This window comes from Rhinolophus sinicus, chromosome X, assembly GCF_036562045.2.
Source record: "Rhinolophus sinicus isolate RSC01 chromosome X, ASM3656204v1, whole genome shotgun sequence".
Classification (NCBI taxonomy): domain Eukaryota; kingdom Metazoa; phylum Chordata; class Mammalia; order Chiroptera; family Rhinolophidae; genus Rhinolophus; species Rhinolophus sinicus.
The window spans coordinates 81,608,428-81,629,748 of record NC_133768.1 but is presented as its reverse complement, the minus strand read 5'-3'; the positions used below and the strand labels follow the sequence as shown (position 1 = coordinate 81,629,748).

The 21,321-nt window shown below is 42.7% G+C and overlaps 1 protein-coding gene across 1 annotated transcript in view; it reads right to left on the bottom strand.

The window, feature by feature from the left end:
- The window catches only part of IL13RA1 (interleukin 13 receptor subunit alpha 1), a 72,281-nt gene extending 53,599 nt beyond the window's left edge, over positions 1–18,682 (bottom strand). The window contains exons 1-4 of the mRNA XM_074323313.1: positions 18,475–18,682; positions 12,397–12,536; positions 6,408–6,546; positions 4,808–4,928 (exon numbers count right to left, since the gene is read on the bottom strand). Coding sequence (XP_074179414.1) covers positions 4,808–4,928; positions 6,408–6,546; positions 12,397–12,536; positions 18,475–18,553 — 479 coding nt within the window. The 5' untranslated portion in view covers positions 18,554–18,682. The remainder of the gene's footprint in view (positions 1–4,807; positions 4,929–6,407; positions 6,547–12,396; positions 12,537–18,474) is intronic.
- Positions 18,683–21,321: the final 2,639 nt, after the last annotated feature.

Genomic DNA, 21,321 nt, shown 5'->3' with positions numbered 1-21,321 from the left:
CCCCATGACTATGTTTTAACTACCAATTTGTACTTAATCCTTTCCCCCTTTTCTACCTATCCCACAACCCCCCCTCCAATCTGGCAACCATCAAAATGTTCTCTGTTTTGTTTGTTCATTTACTTTGTTCTTTAGATTCCACATATAAGTGAAATTATATGGCATTTGTCTTTCTCTGACTTACTCCACTCAGTACAGTACCCTCTAGGTCCATCCATGTTCTTGCAAATGGCAGATTTCATTCTTTATGGCGTAGTACTATTCCATTGCACATGTGTACCACCTCTTCTTTATCCATTCATCCATTTGTGGACACCCAGGTTCCCTCCATATCTTGTAAATAATGCTGCAATGCAAATACGATGCACATGTCCCTTCAAAGTAGTGCTTTGGGTTTCTTTGGATAAATACCCAGAAGTGGGATTACTGGGTTCTTCTTTGTCTCTTGCTATATAGCCTTTGTTTTAAAGTCCATTTTGTCTGGTACAAGTACTGCCCCCGTTTTTGTTTTGTTTTGTTTTTTCCATTTTCAAGGAGTATCTTTTTCCATCCCTTTATTTTCAGTCTGTGTGTGTCTGTCAATCTGAAGTGAGTCTCTTGTAGGCAGCATATGTAAGGGTCTTGTTTTCTTATCCATTCAGCCGCCCTATGTCTTTTGATTGGAACATTTAACCATTTACATTTAAAGCAATTATTGATATGTAGTTATTGCCATTTTATTATTTTTATTTTTTATCTTTTTTCCTTCCTCTTCTTAAAGAAGTCTCTTTAACATTTCTTGTAATACTGGTTTGGTTATAATGAACTCCTTTACCTTTTCCTTGTCTGGAAAGCTCCTTAGACTTGAAATGATAGGTTTTCCTGGGTAGAGTAATCTTGGTTGTAGGTCTTGCTTTTCATCACTGAATATTTTGTGCCAGTGTCTTCTGGCCTGCAACGTTTCTGTTGAGAAATCAGCTGATAGTCTTATGGGGGATCCCTTATAGGTAACTAACTGCTTTTCTCTTGCTACTTTTAAGAATCTCTTTGTCTTTAACGTTTGATTAGGATGTATCTTGGCTTCTTTGGGTTCATCTTGTTTGGGACTCTTGTTTGTTTCCTGGGCTTGTACGTCTATTTCCTTCACCAGGTTAGGGTACTTTTCCATCATTATTTCTTCAAATAGGTTTTCAATTCCTTGCTGTATCTCTTCTCCTTCTGGTACCCCTATAATGCAAATGTTGGTACACTTGATGTTGTCCCAGAGGCCTCTTAAACTATCCTTTTTTGGATTCTTTTTTTTTCTTTTTGCTGTTCTGATTGGGTGTTTTATGCTGCCTTATCTTTTAAATCACTGATTCGATCCTCTGCTTCATCTAATCTACTGTTGATTCCCTCTAATGTATTCTTCATTTCAGTTATTGTATTCTTGATTTCTGACTGGTTCCTTTTAATGTCTCCTATCTCTTTGTTGAAGTTCTCCCTGAGATCACTGAGCATCTTTATAACCTGTATTTTGAACTCTGCATCTGGTAGATTGCTTATCTTCATTTCGTTTAGTTCTTTTTCTGGAGCTTTGTTCTGTTGTTTCATTTGGGACATGTTTCTTTGTCTCCCCATTTTGGCTGCCTCCCTGTGTTTGTTTCTATGTATTAGGTAGGGGTGCTACGTCTTCTGTTCTTAGTAGAGTGGTATTATGTAGTAGGTGAACTAAGGACTTAGTAGTGCAGTCTCCCCAGTCACCTAAGCTGGGTGCTCCAGGCGTGTACCTTTTATGGGATGTATATGCCCTCCCATTGTAGTTGAGCCTTGGTTGCTGTTTGCACATCAATGGGAGGGATTGACCTTCATCTGATTGGTTGTGAGGACTGGCTGTGACTACAGTGGAGGAGCTGTTGTGCAGGGGCTGACTCTACAGAGCAGGGTTCAGATTACTGGGGCTCTGGTACCTGCCAAGTCTGCCCTTTGGGTGTGCCATTTGTGGAGGTAGTTGGGTGGGGCTCTGGTGTGGTCTGAAGTGGGCCACCAGGTGTGTTGGTCCTGGGGCCTCTTGTGAGGGGCTCTACTGCTCGCCAAGGTCAGCTGCTGCCTGTGCCTTGTTCTGGGCCACTAGGTATGAGCTACAGTGTGATCTGCCAATGGTCGCCACTTGTGCTGAGCTTGGTGGTACCTGGAAGAAATGCAAACCGAGACCAACTGCCACTAGTGCTAGGCATGGGGCTGCTTAGAAAGAGGTACAGGGCATGCTGAGGCCAGATGCTGCTTGTTTGCAGTTGGTAAATCTTTCAGACGTTTTAAGAAAGTCTGAAGCATGAGCCAAGACAGGCCATTTGTATGGAAAAGCCACTACAAGTGGCTTGGGTGGGTCCACAAGTTGGGTAGGATGGGGTACCAGGGTGGGGCAAATGGTGTCAGCTAGGTTGATGTAGACTCTGCACTCTGGGTGGCAGGGAGGGCTCAACAAAGGTATAATGGCTTCTGCCAACACTTCTGTGTGGGAAAAAGCTGCCCTTCCAGCCCTTGTCCTGAAGCTAGACAATTCAGTTTGTCCCCATGTATCCCTGGCGCCCTTTTAGCTGCTGCCCCAGTGCTGGAGCTCTGAACAAGTATGTCACTGAGCAAATCCATGTGTGGGCCCTTTAAGAGGAGCTCCTGGGAGTGCAGCCATTCCCCATCTCACTCAGCCCCAATCTCTGCTGGTTTTCAGAGCCAGAAGTTATGGGGACTTTTCTTTCCAGCACTGGAGCCACGGGCTGGGGAGTCTGATGTGGGGCAGGGACACCTCGCTCCTAATTTTTAACCACCACATATGGGTGTGGCACCAGTCTGTTCTGTGCCTCCGCCACTCCTACCAGTCTCCCCGTGGCTTCTTCTGTATGTCCTTAGTTGTAGGAATTTGGTTCAGGGAGACTTCAGGCAATTCTCAATAAAGGTTGTTTTATAGTTTAGTTGTAAGTTTGATGTGGTCATGAAAGAGGCAAGCACAGCATTTACCTACTCTGCCATCTTGAGCAGAACCCTAACTTTTGCAAGCAATTCATGATCTAGCCACGAGTGCTTTAATATGCCAAAAATATTTTTCAAGTCATTGGGCAAAATGGACACTCCAGGATGAAAAGCCATGTTTATCTTATAGCTTCACAAGTCCTGGACACGGTCCTTTACACTCCATTCTCTCAGAAGTGGTTTGAAAGAATGATAGAAAGGAGGACAAGGCCCTGTGGAGAACAGATTGCCAACACTAGATTTCCCACCCTGACATCACACTGACTAAATATCCCCATTCCGCAGAATGCTCCTCCTCAAAAGCCAGCCTCTTAGAAACCCTCCATCCATGCTGTTCACCCCTTCATCAAAACCTCCCCTTGCTACTACCCCAAGATCCACACTAGCTACTCACAAGAGTTTTTCTATACCTCACGAGAGTTTGTCTAGACCTCTGCAACTGCCTTCATCACATACTCATGTTTTATATATATATATATATATATATATATATATATATATATATATATATATATATATATATGTAATTGTGTTGGGCACTGTCTCCCCCTCTACATTTTAAGCTTTAGGAGCGAAGAGACATGTTTCTTATCTCAGCTGCCTATTGAGTGGTTTACCCATAATATGCACTAATTAAAGTTTTATTGAATTGATTAACCTGGTCCTTTCTTCCTTGTTCTATTGCTAATAATTCTAGGCTCTAAAGGAAAGGGAATGATTAAAGATTAATTTAGAAATTTAACAAATTTTGCAGTTATAGTCACAAATGTCACATATAAGTTATTTTGTGGGGAGCTAAATTACTTTTTAACCCTGGACATGATAATAATTTTCCTTTTTTAAGGTAGGCACCAGTGACTCATACACAGCTGGTGGGAATGTAAAATGGTATAGCCACACTGAACAACAGTTTGGCAGTTTGTTATAAAACTAAATATGCAATTAGCATATAATCCAGCAACTGCACTCTTAGGCATTATTCCAGAGAAATGAAAAATTATGTTTACATAAAAACCTGAATGCGAATATTTACATCAGCTCCATTCATAATAGCAAAAAATAGGAAATTGATATATCCTTCAATAAATGAATGGTTAAACAAAGTAGTACATCCATGTCATGGAATACTACCCAGCAATAAAAAGGAGTAAACTGTTGATACATACAACAACTTAGATGGATCTCAAGGGTATCATGCAGTTAAAAACAAAACAAAACAACTTTAGCCTCAAATAGTTATATGCTGTATGATTTCATTTCAGTAGAACTCTTGAAATGACAAAATTATAGAGATGGAGAACAGATTTGAGGTTGCCAGAGGTTAGAGACTTGGGGAAGAGAATGTGGGTAGGGGGGAATGCAGAGGGAGGTAGGTATGGCCATGAAAGGGCAACTTGAGGTAATAGAACTATTCTGTATCTACACATGTAATAAAATTGCATAGAAACACACACACACACACACACAAATGAGTGCATGTTACCTGGTAAAAGTTGAGTAAGTTTGGTGGATTGTACCAATGCCAATTTTCTGGTTTGATATCGTTACCATTGGGAGAAGCTGGGTGAAGGGTACATGAGATCTCCCTGTACGGTTTTTTTGCAGAATCCTGTGGACCTATAATTATTATTTTCCTAAAAGTAGACACCAAAAGCAGATGCATTTTCCACTGAAGCAAACTGCCCATCTTCTTGGGGGTGCCAAAAATAGGCTTTTGCTTTTTTTTTAAAAAAAAAAAAAAAAAACAAGCTATGCTAGATCCAAAGATTCCCAGCATCATCACAATCAGTGTTTCCCCTGTAAGTCTCCTGTCCATACTCACCAGTAGTAGAGAGTATAGTTAGTGTCAGGTCTTGTGTTCCTTCCAGGGAGCCAAGTACAATTCATGTAGCTCAGGTTGTGCCAAATGCATTGTAGCTCAGTCACAGCCGACTCAGGATCACCTAGAATATGCACCCAAGAGTTTAGGATGTTTTTCTCCTTGTAAGGCAAACTAGCCAATCACTCCAGGGCATGGGGATGGTGAGGGTGTTTCATGCTGCTTTACCCAAATCTAAAATGTTCACATTCACAACTTTCTCTCTTAACTCCTGATACTAAGAAAACATTCTTATTATCATAAAGAGATCCCAACTCTTATATCCCTAACTGGAGAGGGAGTTTAAAGATGAAATATATTTCACTCATAGGAAATGACTACAGGATTCCTAAATCAATGTGACTCTTAGTAGTTGCCTATTATGTGTTATGACTTTAGGAGCCCTAACATCTTTATGATCTAAAATCTCTACCTTTATAAAGTTTTTTGAGTTAAGGCATCATGTCTCTAAATTAAATGCCTCTGTTTAAGATGCAAACATGTTATCCCTAAGAATCCTTGAAGTGGTACTATACTGAGTCATCATCAACCAATTTACTATCATAATACAATTTAGGTTTCTTTTGTTATTTATCAAACTCCTAAACTAATGAGAACAGGGGAGGTAAGTTGTTTTAAACCATGCTCCCAGCCTCCTAGCAGTACTGAATTTTACAATTTTACAAATATTACTTCATATACTTTTGATTAGTACAAGGCAAGTAGATAGAATGGTCTATAGAGCAAGCCATGTAGTGCTAAGGTTTGGAGGTAAGAGAAGAGGCCCTGCACAATCAAGGGGCAACATAATATTAATAGATAATATGTATAGAGCACTTTCTCTTTGCCAGGCACTATTCTAAGGTCCTCACTTATACTGACATGTAATCCTTTTCAACAGTCCTGGGAGGCAGGTACTATCATCATCCCCATTTTACAGATGAGGAAACTGAAGGGAAGAGGAGCTAAGTGATCTGCCTAGGGTCATACAACTAGAAGCTAGCCAAGCTGAGATTTAAACTTGAACATCTGGGTCCTAGTAGCCCTGCTCTTAATCAGTATATGCTACTCCCTGCATGTAACATAAAAGCCAAAGGACACTGGATAATGGGTGGGAAGGCAGCTGGTGGACAATGATCAACCTGACTACTTGACAGCTTTTCCTAGGGGTAGTCTTGAACTGGAACCAGGCCACCATGCCCATTTTCCTTTTTACACATCTTTCCCCAAATAATCCTGTATATCAAACTAATCTCTATATATAATGAGGAAGATGGTACATATTTTGGGGTTTTCTGAGGCACTGGACCTGGAATCTGAAGACTTACAACAACTCATTCAGTTCCCTTCTTCCTCATAAAATGAATCAAGACATTGGTATTCATCAGGACTTCGAAGGCAGGGATGACCTCATATTGATCACTGTGTTGCTACCACCTAGTTAAGTGCTGGAAACTTATTAGACTCAGCAAATGTTTGAAAATGAAATTAACACCGAACATAAGCACATGGATAATTGAGATTTATTCTCCAAATACCAAGAGAAACTGCTTTCAGTTATTACCTTCAGGGGGTGAGATGCACTTTTCCACCAAAGTGCTAGGATTGTCACTTTCATTGGTGCTACATTGGGACCCCACTTGCAAACAAACCCTCTCATTCAAGGGCACTTCTTTCGAACGATGAGTTTCTGGAGCAATTTTCTAAAGTTTGGAAATAAAAATAGGCATTGCTGTAGCAAACATACAGAAATACACCTATGTAATAAAACATTAGCATGTCGACGAATGTTGTAAGACAAAAAAAAAACAGGAAAGTTATCCAATGATATGAATAAGTCATCTCAACCTGGGGTGATTTTGCTCCCCTGCTCCCCAGGGGACATTTAGTAATGTCTAAGAATACTTTTGGTTGCCCTAACTTGAAGGGAGCTGTTACTGGCATTTAGTGGGTAGAGGCCAAGGATGCTGCTAAACATCCTACAATGCACAGGACAACCTTCCTTTCCCCCTACAACAAGAATTATCCTGCGCCAAATGTCAATGGTGCTACCACTGAGAAACCCCGGTATAGATAAAAGACAATTTCCCACATTTTAAATGTAGAAACATCATGACCTTTACCTATAAGCCTACCATACTAAAACATTCAACTGTCTAAAAGCCATTCTAAAGGAAACACAGTAAGATTCTCAAAATTCAATTACAAGCAGACACAGTATGCCATCAAGATCAAGGTAAACGGGACTGCTTTAAGAATCCAGTGATCCTAGTTACCTCTGAGGAAAGGAAGTAAAGAAGGGGGACCTGAGGGCCAAAGAGAGACTTTTCATTAAGCATCTTTCTGTACTGTTTGACCATTTTGACTACCTCACGTCTACATATAAATTTTAAGGGTCGCTATGTGCACTGAGTATACCACACTCTTATTCTGAAAAGTAGATAAGCTTTGTGGAACCACAACAGAAAGCCAACTCATAGACAGCACACAGACATAAATCATAAATCTGGTTATTATGATTTAGAATAATGAGATTAAAGGGCTCTTCAGGAAATTAACATTTCCCATGGTGACAGAGTTGGAATTAAGAATGGAGCTGCTTTTAATCAGAGCTCCAAGGAGTTTCCTGTTTTGCAATAGTTTCTGACTCAAGATGGAGACAGCATTTCCTTTTATATACGTGCTAATGGACATGAAGGGGAAAATTTGTCATAGCTACCTCTACCACCCTGAGGGGATACTCTGCCATTTTACATGCCTGCTGCCAGCTGAACATGAAAGCAACTCCCAAAACCAGGACATAGGATGCCCTCTGAGAGGTAGCTAGCCAAGAATTCATGAATTCAAGAATTCAAGAATTCATGAACCATAGCAAAGACATGAAAAAAAAATCACTTTCTAGATACTGAACAGCTCTTAGACCCAGGCAAGACAGCAATCTGAAAAGGGAGTTATTTGGTTAGCCCTGCAGGAAAAGAAAAAAATGTCTGTGAGCAAAATTCTGGCCAGGAGACAAGACTCCATGAACATTGAGTATTTCTGTCCCATCTGCAAAGCTATGCCTACCCGGAATGGGGCCTCCAGCTATTCTTAGCCAAGTACATTTTCACACCTAATTCCTGATTCCTTGCTAAGAAACCTACTTATCATTTGGCTTTCCATACAGTTGCTGCTTACAGGGATGGAATGCACCAGTTTTGCCAACAGAGGGCTTTCTAGAATGTATCACCTTTACAATTTTCATGGCAAAGTAAGAAAGTGGCCCTTGAGAGGTGAATGTGTGCTGAGCAAATGAGGTTTCTCAGCCTGTGAAGCTGAAGACCAGAATCATAGTTATTGGTGGCAGGAAAGCTCCAAATGCAAATTTCACCAACCTCATAATTTTATTAAGCACAAGTCCTACACAGTAAATCCTCACTTAACGTTGTTAGTAGGTTCTGTGACTTTAAGTGAAACGACATATAAGGAAACCAACTGCACCACAGGCTAGTTGATGTAAACAAGAGTTAAGTTCCTAGGGCATCTCATCAGCGTTACAACAAAACATTGAAAGAAATGTCGTCATTTGAGGACATGTTGAATACCCCTGAATGAGCCACCATGACCTAGGGATCCTTGATAATTCTTGTTTGAAAGCTGCATTTGACTTTTGAGGACACCAGGGGAAAAATATACAGTCAAATGCCATAAATTAGAATCACCATGGAAAAATCCCAGTTTTCTTATTATATTAGATGTTCCAGTGAGAGGGCTGAGTTTTATTATACAAATATGTTTATTATAAGGAATTGTCTGAATTGAAAAGATACTTTAGTACCTTAATTTGAACCTTGTTTTGGGCATATGAATAATAAAATTACTTGGAAAAGAGACAGTAGGGGAAAAGATAGAAAATTTTTTTTTCAATCTTCTTCAAAGCTCAAAGTAAATAATATTAAATTGGCATGAATAAAATAGGAACCCGAATTGTCAATGACTGCCAAGTAAAGTGCATCTCTTTCTATCAGGCGAGGAGCTAAAGCCCTCCCAGCAGATCTTGATGAGGTATGTGTGATGGCTCCCATGTGACTTTTGGCTACAGTGACTCATTCCACTGGTAGCTAGCTGCTGTATGGTATTGTTCCACATCTCAGTGAATCAGGCCTCCTTTGAAAATTTATCAAAAACCAAGGCCAGAGTCCTGAACTGACCCCTACCCCTCAGGAACAATGTTCATTTGGCTGGATCAAACTCCTCCCAATTACAGATGTCTTTCTCAGAAGAAAAGGGGTGTCAGCTTCAGCTCTGCCTCTCTGGATGCCTTTTAATTTACTCACCTGGTGAGACCTGCCTATCTCTTGGTGATGAAAGCTATCTAAAATCTAATGCCAGATCCTTCTTCTACTTGCCAGACTGTGAAACTATTAGAGATTGCTTAAACAGTGGTGGAGGGCAACCACTTAAGATAATTTTTTTTTTAAATCATCTATGAATCCTTGACTCATCTTATGGTCTTCCAATCTGAAGATTGAAAATGACCTCAAAGGTTTATCTCACTTAGCAACTTGGGACCTTTAGACATTCGCATAAGCCCCTTAACATTTACAAACTATTATAATGCCACTGCTTCAATATGCTTCAAAGGATATATGCACCCCAGTTTTGTCTGATGATGTTAATGCTGTGTCCAAAGAACAAAATGAAAAAAGGAAAGTCACTCCTGCCATTCATTCTTAGCCTCAAGATTGTAACCTTCAAAAGGTCCAGACAGGAAATCTACCCCCAGCACTGACTGGAAGGAATAATCCATATTTATCACAACTGAGGGACTGATAGCCACCAATGCTGTCAAATGGCTGGAATAAATGACTTTAAGCAGAGGTCACCCTTTATGTTCTCCATCTGGTCTCTTCAGAGGCAAAATGGAGGGAACAAGATTAAATGACATTAGGTTACACCATAGAATATGACCTATAAAAGTGACAATTGCTTATGGTTCAACCTAATAATAGTAATAATAAAAGCTAACAACTATTGAATATTAATTCTGTGCCAGGTGCATTATAAACATCACCTCCTTTTAATACACATGCCCTTCACGTGAAGTAGGTACAGTTGGCCCTTGAACAACAAGGGGGTTGGGGCAACCACTCTCCCCCAACGCAGTAGAAAATACTCATATAACTTTGATCTACAGCTGACCCTTTGAATACGCAGATTCAACTAACCACTGACTGAAAACAGTATTTTCTTTTCTTTTTCTTTTTTTATTAAATTTATTGGGGTGACAATTGTCAGTAAAATTACATAGATTTCAGGTGTACAATTCTGTATTACATCATCTATAAATCCCATTGTGTGTTCATCACCCACAGTCAGTTCTCCTTCCATCACCATATATTCGATCCCCCTTACCCTCATCTCCCACCCCCCACCCCCCTTACCCTCTGGCAACCACCAAACCATTGTCTGTGTCTATGAGTTTCTGTTTCTCATTTGTTTGTCTTGTTCTTTTGTTGTTTTTGGTTTATATACCACATATCAGTGAAATCACATGGTTCTCTGCTTTTTCTGTCTGACTTATTTCGCTCAGCATTACACTCTCAAGATCCATCCATGTTGTCACAAATGTTCCTATATCATCTTTTCTTACCGCCGAATAGTATTCCATTGTGTATATATACCAGTATTTTCAATCCAAAACAATATTTTCAATTCGCAGTTGCAAAACCGCGGTTGGGAATATAAAAATACTATTTTTGATCAGTGGTTGGTTGAATCCGCGGATACAAAAACCGGCACATATCAAGAGCCTACTGTATTTATTGAAAAACATTCATGTATAAGTGAACCTGTGTGGTTAGAACTTGAGTTGTTCAAGGGTCCTCTGTACTATTATTAGCTCATCCCACCCCACCCCACCCCCGACTTTTACAAACAAGGAAATGGAGACTCAGAGAGGTTAAGTGACTTGCCCAAGATCACAGCTTGAAAGGGGAAGAGACAAAATTCCAAATCCAATTCTATCTGATTCCACTGCCTCCTAAAGTTACTTTTAAGTCTAAATTTCTGTAAGTATACTGAGGAATTAGATCCATTTATAGGCTAGAATATCAGCATGTCTACCTGACTGATCCTTGAGCATGGTTGACAGGCTAATGAATAGGGACCTGTTAGAAAAAAGGTGACCTCTCATCAGAGTTTTGATTAGATACTTAGTGGACACTTAAGGGTCTTTCTCGGAATTTCTCAAGACTGAACTACCAAAAGCTGCTACTGACTCCAAATGCCTAAAGCCCCTCCTTAGGAAGAAGAGGAAGCCAACATAGTGAAAAGGGGAACTCAACTACTCAAGTTTTTTCCTGCTAGAAATATTGCAGGCTTCTGCATTTAGAGGACATCTTTTAAAATGCAAATACTTTTACTAGCCTCAATTCTTTATCCATTAACACCTACACTTTAATTAACATCTCAGCAAGAAAAGGGCAGGAAGGCAGATTAGCAAATTTCCCACAAGAGAAAAAGCCTGTTCCATCCTCACTTTATTAAGCCTTCGCATACATTAGTTTCCATGTCCCAGCAAGCCAGGGAAGTGAGTAGAGCCACACTTTACACACAAGGACACTGAGGCTCAGAGAGGTCTTTTCAATTAAGTAATTTACCACAGGCCACTGAGCTAGTTGAGTGGTGCACTAGCTACCAAGAACCTAGTTCTCCTGACTTTCTGCCACCAAGCTACTTGAATATGGCGATTTCACAATTCCCTACTCCAAAGTAGTCACTAATAACAACTTCTCATTCGGTCTCCACAAAATCCTGGACAAAGTCAACCCCAAACATCTCCCACCTCCACCCCACACACCCCCACTGAAAGAAAGTATAAAGATATAAAACAGATTTGAACAGATGATCTGATGTTTTGAAGAACCCATCAATTAGAAGGGGCTACAAACTAGTAAGGTCCAAGAGAAAATTCCGTTGAATAAGATTATCATAAAGAACCCAAAATTATCCAATCTTGTTAACAAAAATTCACATAAATCGGTCAACTACATCTGACTGGATAGGATGAAAGCTCCCCTCATTTTTCCTCAGGCATCAGGAAACCTAGTCTAGTCAACCCCACCTGCCATTGACATCTTTTTTTTTCCACTTTCCATATGGACATTTGCTTTGCATCACTAGTTCTTGCATACCTATCAATGCATATAATTAGCAAGATGGTGAATGTGAAAATCCCCTGAGAAATTAAAAGTGTTGTACAAATACAAGGCTACAGGCAGGAACACAGGAACCAATTTTAACATAATTATTTACTGAGTGCCTAATAGATAAAGATATCTAGCATTTCCTATCAGAGGATCTCAAACTGCATTTGATTGTCAAATAATTAGCAAATATCCTCAAATGTTCAATTTTGTCAACAGTTGTTTCTGTAATTTTGCCAGTTAAAATTTGAACACAACCCAAAATAAAATTCCCATTTTGAAGTAAGATTAGATTTGGCTTATTCTTGACTCTAATTCATAGTGTTCCCTTTATCTCATCAATGAGATATGTTCCAGAAAACTTACCTTATCCTGCTTGTTGCCAAAATGACTAAAATACCATAGACTACAATTCGGGCTGGCTCCCTCTGGAGGATTCCATGTCCATATTACCGTGCAGAGGTTTTCAACAGAAACACTCAAATTCGTCACTGGTGGCTGAGTTTCTGTTCAAATCAAGCACAAGAAATAAATATATCAACATCAGCCAGTGTTTTTAGTGGTTCATTTAATCCGTTCCTCCAAGTCCTAGAGGCCAAGAATAAGAAAACTGAGTAGAAATATCTAACATTCAATGATCCAGGCACCGTTCTAAGTACTCTCTACATATTCAACCACTGAATCCTCACAACAACCTTAAATATGAGGCAACTGAGGTACAGGGACTTTGCGTCACTTGTCCCATATCCCAAGGCTGGTAAATGGCAGAGCTGGGATGCAAACCCAAACAGTGTGGCTCCAAAGGCTCCATATTCGTAACTACTTGCTATACTGTGAACACAGAGAGGAGTATATTCCCAAATTTTTAAGTTTTCGTTCTGCAGGAATTTGGGGTCCCCTACACTTGGAATCCACATCTCCCTCAATAGACACTTCACTCTCAGCAGTTCTGCCAGTGAGCTTAAGCAGCTCATCTTTAATCGTCCTTGCTAACTTAACCTGGTAATTGTTTTTATAACTTTTCCCTAGAAGCACTGAGAAAGAAACTTAACAGCCCTTGCTGCTCCGCTGAGGCCTGACACTAAACAGCTGGAACTGTAGCTTCGACTCATCTGAAGAGGGAGGAAAAGAGGAGAAACTGTGAACCAGTGTCTTAAAAATAATTCATCTGGAGAAAACCCACCACTGTCTCCACCAAATATTTACTGACTATTATTTTGGACGCAGCTCTGAATATCAGAGAAAGGAGTTTCACTGCTTCTTCCAAATACAGGGAAATACATTGGTGGCGGGTGGGGGGAGAAAACATCATTTCAGTCTTTCCTGAGAACTTCTCCTGAGGCCAGGACTATCAAAACCATCCCCTTAGACACTGGGTGAGGGATGTACAGGAATGCTCTGTCCTACCTTTGCAACTTTTCTGTAAATCAAACATTATTCCAAAATAAAGTTTATTAAACTAATTTAAAAAAACAACCCCCTCAAACTGTCTAAAGTGGGAAACTTAATCATTATTAATTACTAAGGACTACAGTTGTATTAATTTATTAGTCAATAGTTACATTTTATACTCTATACCAACGCTTTAGAGTACACTGGGCCTCTTATATAATCTGCAATACTTAAAACATTACCTTCCTCTTTAACTGAACAAAAAAGTTCTACGTGTCCCAAAAATATCAACCACACAGGCACTACGTAGTTGGGATTTCCCCAACAGTCAGTTTACTACACAGCAGCTTGCAGAGGCCCTTGACTCAATGTTCATTCCCTCTTTCCCGACTCCAGTACCATTAGCTTTTCTGCAAGGTAGACCAGAGGCCCAACTGTGAGGGGGAACAGCCCACAGCAGGCCAAGTTCTTGTGGAAACAGGGAATCCCAACTGCATTCACACCCAGCTAGTGCCAGAGAGCACCAATGGCTCTGGCAACAGTGCTGGCGTTAGGATATGAAGCGATTACAGTAGTATACCACTATTCCATTTTGGCCCTATCAATGATGTTTTTGAAGACAAATCATTGGTCAGGTATAGAGCCTCCAATAAAACCTTGCTCCTACTGAAGACTACAATCTACTTTAGGATTACCTAACGCATTCTGCACGTTCCAGAACCACATTGCAACAAACTTCCTGGCACTATCTTCCCACCTACCTCCCACTCCCACACAAAAATTAAAGCCCTGATAATAAAAAATATTATCTAGCTATGGTTCACTTAAATTGGACCCCAATTTTCAAGGTATAAGACCTTTTTAGTCCATTTTTTAACCTCAGTATTTTAATAGAACAATAAATAACCTAACCTATTTCCAATCTCCAAATGGGTTTGCTTTTCCCCCCATCTGTTTTAAAGTGTCCTTTAGTCAGATCGTCTAATTGTTTTGCATTTTAGGCTACTTGTGGCTATCTGCCATCCATTTTCTTTCTAATGGTTCCTTCCATTTCTCTTGAGATTTTTCTACTTCCTATACTTTAACACACGCGCGCACACACACAGAAATTTTAAATACAATCTCCAGATGTTTAAATATATGTAAATACATGTGTATGTGTGTATAATACATTGTGACATCTACATAAATAAGTGGAGACTGTACTTCTTATAAAAGTCTCTAACAACTGCTCGATGTAGTAGGACAGATAATTTCAGTATAGTGTAGTGACTAAGAACATGGACTCTGGAGCCAGACTGCCTGAGTTCATATGCCAGCTATGCTACTCACTAGCTGGCAAGTCACTTAACCTCCCTATGCCTGTTTATGCATCTATAACATGAGGATGATCACGATAATCTAATGATTGTTATGAGGATTAAATAAATTAACATAGATAAAATGCTCAGAACAGTGCCTGGCACCGGGCAGTGCTAGACAAATGTTAGCTAGCTGCTTTCTTTCTTTTTGAAGAGACAAAAGAATTCTAAATGATTGTTTTGGAAGTGATATGTGCCCATGGCATTTGAGACAGAACATATATCTATTCTGCCTGATAAGCTTTCCTTAGTTACCTAATTTCACCCAGGTCTTAGAGATTGATCACTGACTTCAGAGAGCGAAGTGGGAAGGAGAGGGACTCACGTAACTTCCCAAATTAAACTTCAAACCTCAAGTGATCATCTAGCACAATATCCTATTCTAACTAGGAATTAACATGAGCAATGCTCTTTCTCATAATAAGACATATTGCTTAGCTCATAGTTTTGCATGCATATTTTGGGAAAAGTTAAGGAAATCATAAGAATCACATATAAGTCATCCATCTCCTTCCCTTTGTCTACTCAGTCATCGACCTCGGTCCATTCTTTCTTGCAATACCTCTCTCGTGATCGCAATCACACTAATGTGCTTTGCTGGGCCCCGTGAGGCAGGCAGAAACCAGTAAGCCATTGTTCTGAACAGAAGGCATTCACAACACATCTTTCTAGTGGACACCTTCGAGCCTAAATTCCTGCATAGCATCTGTGGGGACAGAGTCCCAGAGAGCAGTTTCCAGGCTCTCAGCCTCGCCTCCCCTGGCTCGGGTAGTGAATGACCATCAACTGTGACTGGTTGGCCATCAGCTGTAACCGGTTAGCCAATTGACTACTGATGTAACTGCGGGGCTGTGTTGACTGGTTGGTTGGTTGGCAGGCAGAGAAGTGAACGGCGGACTGTGGATTGTGTGGCTATTACTACTGTGTGTGTCTCGCATGGCCGCCAGAGAGACTATAGTGGTATGACTCCCCTATATATGGCTCCGTGGGTGTTCCTTTTTGGACTAGCCACATCCTGCGTTCTTATGTGGGGAGCGGGACCAGAGGCCCCACAGGCCGCCCCGCAAGACAAATGGCGCAGCGAGCAAGGTCTCCCGCACAACAGCATCATACTCCAGCAATTCCCCTCACCCAGGCCAGTTTCCCTGCTGGCTTCTCCTCCAGTGTCATTTCCCCCGCGCTGGCCCTCCCTCAGGGCCTTCAAGGGCAAATGAGGCTCTACTGCTTGGACTGACTTTACCAATGCACCCTCCTTGCTGACCACAAAGGAACACTCACCCTCTCTCTTCAAGGTCTCTGCTCCTGCTATCCCCCCACATCGGGAATAACTTCTCTCCTCCGCCTACTCAAATTCCACCCATTCTGAAGGTCTAAATCTAGTTTTACCTCTTCCACGAAACTACCAGCCCTCGGTTTCCACTTTTCTGAACGCCTACAGTGCTTACTGTTTGGACCACACATTCTGGCAATTATAAAGCGAGTCTCCTATCTATGATTATTCACTTCATAACAAATGGCCTGTACGTACTTTCATGGGTTCCAACCAGTCCTGCCCTGCTACTATGGGAGGTGCCCAGCTCCTTTCCCAGCCAAGGACTCCCCTCACTTCTAAACAGAGAGGTGCCGAATACCATGGTTAAGGGCCTGGCCTCTGGAATCAGGCTGCTAGTGTCAGAAGCCTGGCTCCTCCACTCTACCAGCTATGAGACTTTGAGCAAGACTCTTAGCCTCACTGTGCCTCAGCTTCCTCATGTACAAAATGGAACTAATAACAGCACCTACAAGATAGGTTTTGTGTAAAGATTAAATGAAATAGTACAAGTGAAAAACTTAGAACACTGCCTGGCATAAACACTACATAAATGCTAGATGGTTATTAAGACATGTCACAATGTGGACTATCAGCCTAAACAGACTAAACTAAGCTGGTAACGTAATCATTTTATAAACTTTCAGATGATTAGAGCTAGAGAGCCTTTAGAACTTACGGAGCTCAATCCCCTCCTTTTACAGATGAGAAAACTGCTGCATAAGGAAGGGGAAATGACTAGCCCAGAGTCCCACAGCTGGGAAATGTCAGACCACTAAAACTCAAGCCCCCCCCCCTTTCCTTCCTCATACCTCAATGCAATTTTATCAATATTTCTAATAGGGAAAAAAGTTTCTGTATTCTAAGTAATCAAGTTACCAATGAACCCATGTGACAAAACTGATTAAGTTGGGGGTTGCCAGTATTGTCTAGAACACCAGCTGTTGTTTCAGGTGTGTGTGGGAGGGAATCTATAGGAGGGAGGGTGCTGGAGCAGCACTGTGAAAATCAGGAGACTAATGAGATGGGTGACCCTAGACAAGTCGTTTCCCATCTCTGGACCTCCGTTTCCCCAAATTATTATGGGAATCGAATCTCAACTAAACTTAGAGGCACATTGGAGACAAGGATGATGCTGTAAATGCTCAGGTTCTAAGAGAACCTACAGAGTCTGGCTCAGTATTAAACAAGGCAGACACTTGAATAATTACAGACTGACAAACTTCAAACCTCCTTCAGGTCTCTACTCAAATGTCACCTTTTCAGTGAGCCTTCCCACTGTACCCTCGTTACAATGGCAAACCCCTCCCCTCTTAGTTTATCTGTGCATTACTCAGGGCCATATGACATACCTTAATATTTTACTTTTTCCCCCCTCTGTGACTCTACCCACAAGGTGGGGACTTGGTCTGTTTTGCTCACCGCTGCATTCTCAGCCCCTAAACACTGCGTGGCACAGAGCAGACTTTGCATACGTATTGTTGACTGAATCAATAGAGGACGTCAAGGTTTCCTAATCAGCATTCAACTTGGGTTTCAAAGCACAACACGATGGTGAAAATGCAGTAAGCAAATTGTGGGTGTTTGTGTCGATATGCTAATAAAACCTATCAAATTTGGAGATAGTATCATGGCCCAAAATGTCTGCAAGGTCACTCATGCCAAGAGCTGTTGGTGAGGAAGTCATTAACCCCCAAGTTTTCACAGAAACTCTGACGAGCTGAATAAAAGTTGCAGCAGAGGGTGAAAGGTACACAGGATCTCTGTACTTTGTTTGCAACTTTTTCTGTAAATAGAAAATTATTCCAAAATATAAAGGTTATTAAAGAAAATAAAAAGGCATCTGCCTGGATGCTGCTCCGGATTTCCCAACGGATTTCTTGGACTGCGGAGGAGGCCATGACCATCACGTCCTTATTCTACGAGGACGAGGCTCTGTAGAGGTTCCCTTCACACCCACCCCTTCATTGGACCCGGCTCGCCGGGACATCGGTCGCCGTCCCCCACTGGCTTCTGGCCCCTCATCCCCAGAGCCCACACAGGACATTCAGGATTCCAACCAGCCCCCCCGCCCCCGGACGACGCCGCGGGCATGTTTCGGTCCCGCGCCCCGGCGCCGGGCTCCTTGGCTCTTCCCGACAGCGCAAGGGAAGTGCGGCGGCGAGTCGTCCTCCCGCTCCGCCGCCGCCGTCGCCGCCCGGAATCCGGGCAAGCCCCACCGCTCCAGGGTCCCCCACCTCGAACCCTGCCCCGGAGGCTGCCGTCGCCCAGCGCTGGGTATCAAGAGAAAACCGCCGGCGCCCACCCCCGCCGCGGCTCTCGGCCCCGCGGAGCTGTCGCCAGTCCCTCGGCCGCCGCCCCGGGCCCAGGGGCTGCACTCACCCGTGGGCGCGGCGTCCCCGCCGTCGGCGAAGCAGAGCAGCAGCACCCACAGCCCGCAGAGCCGCGCCGGTAGCTCCATGCAGCCCCTCGCCTTGGATCCCGGCGGGCGGTGGCAGCCTCGCCAGTCTCCGCCTCCCTCGCTCCCGCTCCCACTTCCCGGCTCCGCCGCCCTGGAGGCTGGGGGACGGCGCAGACGGGAAGGGCCGCCCCGCCCACCGGCCGCAGGTAACCCGAGCCCGCGAGCGCGGGCGGGGGCGGGAGCGGGGGTGGGGCGGGGGCAGGGGGCGGGACGCTGCGGTTCCGCGGCTTCGCGGCGCGACACCTGGTCTCGCCGCCCCTATCCCCTCCCGAGTCCGGTCGCCGGCCCAACAGAACTTCCTCGACCACGTCGAGGCCCAGCCCCAGTGCCTGCCGTCCCCGCCCCGGCCTGCGTCGCCGCTGCGTGCCGACTGGGAGGCCTCAGGAATGCCGAGGATAGGGCCAGCTACGGAAAGAACCTTGGCCTGGGAGTCTGGGCTTCCAATCTTGACCTCTGAGCCCTTGTTTCCTAAACTGTGACATCAGGGTGAATAATCGCAGACCGACCTCACAGGGTGGATTTGGAAGGCCAGAAAGGGGACTTGGCAGAGCGGCTCTGTGACAAGGAAGAGAGGTGTATTTGAATAATACATAATGTCGAATGGGAAAGAAAAAGCGCAACTCTAAATGTGAGGGTCATTGAGGCTGGGGATGGAGGAAAGCCGGAACCCTTATTAGTTTCCTATTACTGCTGTAATGAATTACCACGAATTTAGTGACTTAAAACAACACAGTTTTGAAGTATTCGAGTTCTGGATGTCAGAAGTCTCACTGGGCTAAAATCAAGGTGTGGGCAGAGCTGCTTTTCTTCTGGAGGTTCTAAGGGAGAATCTGTTTCCTTGCCTTTCCAATTTCTAGAGACTGCCCACATCCCTTGGCTTGTTGCTATAACACTTAGACTTATACTTCCCTGGTCACGTCTCCTCTGACTCTGACCCTACTGTCTTCCCATTTAATTTATAAAAACCCTGTCATTAGATTGGACCTACCAGATAATCCATGATAATCTCCTCATCTCAAAACCCTTGATTAATCACATCTGCAAAGTCCCTTTTGCCACGTAAGAGAACATTCACAGTTGTCTGGGATTAGGGCATGGACATCGTGGGTGGGTGGGGCATCATTCTGTCACTACCCCCAAAAAAGTGTCTGTCTGGATGAATGATGACACCCAATAACTGAAGTGTATTTTGGTTGAATGAAACCAGTGTATACTCCTGAAATATGTTGCAAAGAATATAGCAATTAAAATGCTGATAATACACCTTGTCTAGACCTTCCCCAAAGGGCATGGGGATGTTTAACCTATCCAGAACTTGCTCTTGGAATTAAGGCCCTCAAATTCAATAAATAGTTATTGTCCTTCCACGAACTGTGGTAGACAGTCGTTAAAAGCTGCAACCAGTGTGAGGGGCTATCATAAAAGCAAGAACAAGGAACTCTGGGACACAAGGAAGGGGCACATTCTGGGAATGGAGGAGCAAGGCAGGCTTCCAGGAAGCAGGCCTGCCTGTGCTGAATCTTCGGACATTGAATCCTGCAGTTCAAGGTTCAGCATAAATCCTTGCCTGCATATATTATTGAACAAAATAATGTTTATGAAAACACTTTGTAAACTGTCAAAGCCTATCGAACTGACAGATTATTTCTCAGTTATCGTTTCTTATACTGTAATTTCTAAATCCCCCTGCAAACAGGACAGCCGCCACTCTGTAACTTAAGGCCTCCCTCCCCCATCACCACACACACGCACTTGTTGACATTTGCCATAAACATATAATAAGTTTATAATAATGTTTCCAAAATGATTATGTCATCTGCCTTTAAGAAGTCTCCAGTTGGAACAAGAGTCCTTGGGGACTGGCTGACTGCCATTGGGGGCACTGTCTGCATAGACTGAGCAAGTGCTTAATGAAAGAACAGTAATGGCAGCAAATGATTAGGAAAATAAGGGTCACAGGTTGTCGTTAGCTTCCAGCACGGACCCTGAGAATTTGAACATTGTGAACAAAAGGACAAAGGACGGCAGTGTGGCCATGATAGTTCTGGCCTGCTGTCTGTGAGTAAGACTGTTATAGTCAGTTCCACTTCCTCTCAACGCTAAACATAAAGCAACATTTTTTTAAAAATGTGAAGGGGGGTGAAGGTTAGGCATGCTGTTTCTTGGACATCAAACTTTTATTTGTAATTTCTGTGTACTTTTATTCAAAGAGCATCTTGGATGGAATTAGGCCACTGTCCTGGTCTGCAGGAAGATGAAGATAAATGGAAGGCTTTCCAGGAACTGCCATAAACACAGAGCTCTCATTTTGCCTTTGTGTAATCGAAGTCATGATGAGTCAACATCAAGTTTAGCTTTAACCCTTAATTCATTGAGCCCTGACAACTTGGGTGTGAGACTACCAATTCCCGTTCCTTTGCACTTTGTCCTGAGGTGGCTGGAGTTCTGGGCTGATCTGTCTACCTCAGCCACTCTAGGTGGCTTTTCCGACCCCCTCCCCGCCCTTTCTCACTAGGCTTTCTTCTTTTCTGTAAGTGAAGTTAGAAAAGGGAACAAACAAGAAAATATCTGGGAGGAGAGAATAATGTCTCTCTTTCCAAAGTCAGGTCTTCTTCCATCAGTTAGAAACACCCTCCTGTATTCATAAAGGGCACAGACACCAGCATAAACCACAGGCTTCCCTAAGAATTCTGGCTCCTAGGTAAGAATCCCACAAAGTGTCTCCTACCTTTTATTATGCAAAAACTGAACAGATCCTCACGGCCACT